A 5,122-nucleotide genomic window follows, 5' to 3' on the forward strand; every position below is an offset into this window, starting at 1 on the left:
GAACACTCTCTGTGCTGCTGCTGGCCCCGCCCCCTTCAGGAAGAACACTCTCTTTGCATTTGCGATTGACAGCACAAAGCAAAACAGCTGTCTGCATGGAAATATCACCAAATTTACGTCACGGCTTGTTTTTAACTTTCTGTAAGACGACGTTGTAAAAACTAATTTGTATTTTAGCCACAGCTTGGACATAAAGCGACTGTTGGTTAACGTGTCGTCGGAACGTTTCGGTTGCTGTTTCACTCTCGTCCGTCGTTTTCTGACAACAGTGACAGATAAATGTGTGAACGAGAGCTGCTTTATGGAGAGCTGAGCTGTAGTTTGTGTGAGCACAGAGTGCGGCGGCTGACGGCGGCAAATGATGTGCAGATACACAAAGGAGCTGCAAATACATGAAAGCGCTGCGTAAACAGAAACGTGCTGCAAAAGGAAAACGCTGCACATCCAGTCACACAACAGAAGTGCCTCAGGCCTCGAGGGTCTTTAGCTTTTCAGTCGCTGTGATTATCTGGGTGCTGAAGTGGAGTTTTACTACCGTCTCCCTGTGTTCTCTGTTATCTATGTTTATCCACGGAGACGAGAGAATACAAACCTTTTCATGCAGCTTCTCCCTCAACTACCGTTACTTGTCTCGCTCACCGTTGTCTGCCTCTCGGGTGAAAAGCTCACTACTGCCCCTAGAGGCCCTTCTGTTGTGTGTCTGTCTATGCAGCGTTTTCCTTTAGCAGCGCGTTTCTGTTCATGCAATGCTTTTGTGTATTTGCAGCTCGTTTGCGTTCCTGCACGTCATTTGCCCCGTCGGCCACCACAACAGAGCGCAGGAGAGAAGCTAACGGATGGAAACGGCAGCTGAGTTTAGGTTGAAAACAGCTAATGTTAGCCACATTAGCTGCACAACTACAGTGTATTTTTTTTCCTACTGTTGTGGTGACATTTCCATCAATATTAATCCACTGGGTGTTTGGTTCCTCAGACGCTAGCAGTGCATGAAGACTCTTGTGTTCACTCTTGCAGCCTACAGCAGAACATTTGGGAAACTTTAGCAGAAGGGGTTTTGGGTTAGAGTCACTTAGGTATCTTTAATGGTCGTGCTTTTTCAGGTCGACTGAAAACTGTAAAAATTTTATAAATAGTTCTTTTCCGATGTTTGACGTAAAATGGCTAAGTGGCTATGCTAAGTCAGCTCGCGTCAGACCAGATGTTTCCCAGCTGTGGTTCAGAATCCACAACCAAAGCAAACTGTGACAAAATACTCTCAGATTGAAAGACTGAGCTCTTCATTAAGAATCAGAAAACAGCTCAGCAGAAGTGAAATAAACCTGGTGGACACAGAGTTTGAGCTGCGTGACAGTTTCTTTGTGGAAACTTGATGAAATTCTGATCTATTTGCAGAAGTAGGCCCGTAGCAGCCACAGAGCACAATAAAAATGGATTTTCTCCCACCACACGGGACCTGTCATGACTAAGACTCCCTGAGAAGCCTCGACTCCACGCCGAGCTGCCGTCGGTCTAAAAATACTCCCGGCTGAAGGTGGTTTGCAGTTGGCACTCACTCTTATGGAGTCGGCCTCCCCGCTGGGCCGGAAGTACCACTCTACGGTGGCGGCTCCGTCCACTTCGCTCCTCCTCTTGCAGGAGATGCAGCCCAGTTTGAAGCCTTTTCCTGCCACGGCCTCCGTGTCCGAGTCGACCTCCGCGCAGGCGCCATGACACCGGTACACTGTGGGACGAGATCACAGACGTCAGCTAAAACCACTTCATGCACAGCGTCTGACCTTCATTCTGTCTTTTTTCATCCCGATACCACCTGATTCACATCTAAACTCACCGTCTATGCTGATAAAAACTGCATTATGTTACGCCAGAGGTACTAAAACACCTTCATTCTATGTGTGAACGTGGGGAAAAAAAAGAGATTTCACTGCTTTTCTTGCACGTAGACTGGTATTTGATAATCCCAGAGGTGCTAAAGAGTCTTTAAGATGCAGTTTTGATCTGTAAAAACCTTTATTTCTATTCGCAACAAAAGGGGAATTTCACTGATGGACCACATTAAACCAAGTCCAGATCTAAAATCAGGCTACGCAGACCGCTTCTGTCTGCGTCAGATTATGCCACGGCGGCTAAAGAGTCTTTACAATGCAGCGTCTGATTAGGTGAAAATGCAAAAAAGAAATAGGATCGGGATTAGTTACCCTACAGAGTCCTATAAAACCTTTGTTCTGTTTGAGATTCTATGTGAGAAATCAAAAAACAAGAGATATTATTATGCTGCTTATTTGGCATTTTTACCACATTATACCAGGTCTGGATCTAAAACATCCAAACATAAGCTGGTCAGAGACTGAACATTCTATAAAACAGACTTTCTGATTTGTAAAATGTTGATTTTGCTGCTTCATCTAAACCACTTGAGGTCCAGGGTTAAAATCGCTGCTCAGAGACGGACTGGTCAGATGTGGGCTAGCTTTCTTACAGCGTGTTTTTTTAAACAACACAAGTTCTGGTTCGCAAATCCGTCACTCTATTTGTGAAAATGCAAAAAATATATATATTTATTTACATGTAGACCACATTACGCTTCAACCGTTGTGTATAAATTGCTAAAAACCCCACATCACATCATGCCAGAGAGGCCACAGAGCGTTTTGTGAATCCTTTATTCTATCAGCAAAAATGCCAATAAAATAGACATTTAACTGCTTTAGGAGCCTTTAGACAACATTCGGGCAGATCCACATCATGGACTAGCTTCTCCCAGAGAGGCTGAAGCTTCTTTAAAACCCAGTTTATCAAGTGAATCCTTTGTTCTACTCGAGGAAAATGCAGGAAAAAAAGTGGAGATTTCACCACTTCTGTCACACGTAGGCCACATTGGAGCAGGTCCAGATCTGATAAACGGGTCAAATCCACCTTTGATTATACCAGAGCTGCTCAATATTTAAGACACGCCTTCCAGTCTGTGAATCCTTTATTAGATTTGTGTCTTTCACATCAGTTTAAAAGGCTCAGTGTGTTTTCAGATGGATCAAATGTGAACCAGATGAAAACACAACCTCTGACTTCTTTGTTTTATTGATGAAAATGCAAAGAAACTATTTAGATTTTACTGCTTTTTTTTCTCCTACATGTACATGACATTAGATCATCTCTACGTGAAGGAAATAAACTGCATCAGTTTAAGCCCGAGAGGCTGAAGGGTGTTTAAATTACAGCTAATGCTTTATTCTATGTATGAAAATGCTTAAAATATAAAGACTCCTTTGCATGTAGACGACATTAGAGCGGTCGTATGTGGAGTAGATGGTCCCACAGAGACCAAAGCCTCCACAAATCTAATATTCTGTTTGTAAAAAAAAAGCTAATTTCACTGCTTCATACACATTAAGGCCACATTAGACGAGTCCAGGTCTAACGTAACGGCATGAAAATGGTCAAATCTGCAGGAGATTCTCCCAAAGGTGCTAAAAATTCTTTAAGACACAGAATCTCATTTGTGAATCTTTTTAGATTTTTCTCTCATCTAGACCTCATCAGACTGGTCCAGGTCCAAACCAGTCCTATATAGACCGCTCAAATGTGGGCCAGTTTGGCCAAAGAGTCCTAAAAAAAAGCACAGATCTGGGAAGCCTTTGTTCAATTTGCTTTCACTGCTTCACCCACATCCAGAGCACATTAGAGCAGCTGATGATCTACAATCACTACAAACAAACAAACAAACAAACAAAGAGGTAAATAAGGACCGACTCACCGAACAGGCCGCAGAGCAGAGTCAGCAGCAGGAGGTGTGATGAAGCCATGATGATTTTAAAAAAAAAAAAAGCTGCTTTACTGGACCAGGAGCCTCAAAAAACCCTCAACCGGAGAAGCTCTGCGTGTTCAGCTGGATGTTGGTGATGGAGGTCTGAAGATGTTCAGCTGATGTGTGAATAGTAAAAGCTCAGAGCTACTGTCACTCTGGGTGGCAGCTAGCAGCTAAACATGCATTGTAAAGTGCAATCAGGCCTCTTTGTCTTTCCTTTCCCTTAAAAACATGCAATTTTTGTTCCTCCTCTGGTCTTTGGCTCGAGCCTGCAACAGTCTCCTGCAGAATTTATTGCCACAAATTATTGCTGCTTCTGAGTTTTGCCCCCAGATGTGCCTCCAGCGCCTGTGTTGATGGTCACCCTTGGGTGAACGTGGACTCACAGTGCTGCAGCTCCACACCCTGAGGTCTGACTTTCCCTGAGGTCTTGGATGCACAGAGCTCCAGATGTGGACGACAAAACAGCTTCACAAAGACACCTGTGTGTGCAACATGCAGCTACTGAACACACACCTACATGCGAGTGCATATGGGGTTGGTTTGCATGCTCTGTGGTGAGAATCTCAAGGCTACCTCTGCAGGCTACTAGAATAAAGAAAGACCCGTTTGGAGGTCTGATGTTTGGATCCTGAATGGATGGACTCAGAGGCTCCTGTCCTGATTTGAAGGCCTCCTGTGCTGCGGCTGCCGGAGGCCACAGTAAACCCTTCCTGTCCGCTCGCCTCCTATCTGATGACTCCGTGCTGGAAGCAGAGATGTTTCCTCGGCGCTGGCATCGCACATAAACCCGCCTGAGCGCGCATAAAAGCCGGACAGAGGAGGGAGAGACGCTTCTCGGAGCTGCTCCGTCGCCGTTTCGTGCTGCGCCACAGCGGCTCCTCCGAGATGCTGCAGATGCACTGCGGTAAAAACGCAACCACGGCTGCGCGGCGCCGGAGCCGAGCTGCGGAGGAAACAGCGGCTTCAGCTGCTCGGTTTGAACAAGAGCAGCGTTGAGAGGGAGCTGCTGCAGATTAAACCGCGTTTAATGTCTCATAAAGCAGGTTAGAGGTGCGTGAAGAGGCGCACTGGCCCTTTAAATGAGCTCCTGCAGCTCAGCGCAGCATCACTCCGGAAATTAACGCGCCAGCGTGTTTGTTCTGCTTTTTTTTTCTTCTTTCTTTTAATTAAACTCCTGCAGCTGGTTATCGCAGGTTATTACAACCGTACAAACACGTTTCGTAATAATTCACACCCACTTCTCTGAGAGGATGCTGCAGCTGCGTGACTTTAACTGAAGTCGGATTCTGGTTGAGCTCTTAAGGGAAAAGTTAAGGG

General features: G+C 45.4%; 1 protein-coding gene across 1 annotated transcript in view; it reads right to left on the reverse strand.

Moving 5' to 3' along the window:
• The window catches only part of scn1bb (sodium channel, voltage-gated, type I, beta b), a 13,344-nt gene extending 8,458 nt beyond the window's left edge, over window positions 1–4,886 (reverse strand). Inside the window, exons 1-2 of the mRNA XM_008301084.1 lie at window positions 3,752–4,886; window positions 1,554–1,720 (exon numbers count right to left, since the gene is read on the reverse strand). Coding sequence (XP_008299306.1) covers window positions 1,554–1,720; window positions 3,752–3,800 — 216 coding nt within the window. The 5' untranslated portion in view covers window positions 3,801–4,886. The remainder of the gene's footprint in view (window positions 1–1,553; window positions 1,721–3,751) is intronic.
• Window positions 4,887–5,122: the final 236 nt, after the last annotated feature.

Source organism: Stegastes partitus, unplaced genomic scaffold, assembly GCF_000690725.1.
Source record: "Stegastes partitus isolate 25-593 unplaced genomic scaffold, Stegastes_partitus-1.0.2 Scaffold1627, whole genome shotgun sequence".
NCBI classification, from domain to species: Eukaryota; Metazoa; Chordata; class Actinopteri; family Pomacentridae; genus Stegastes; species Stegastes partitus.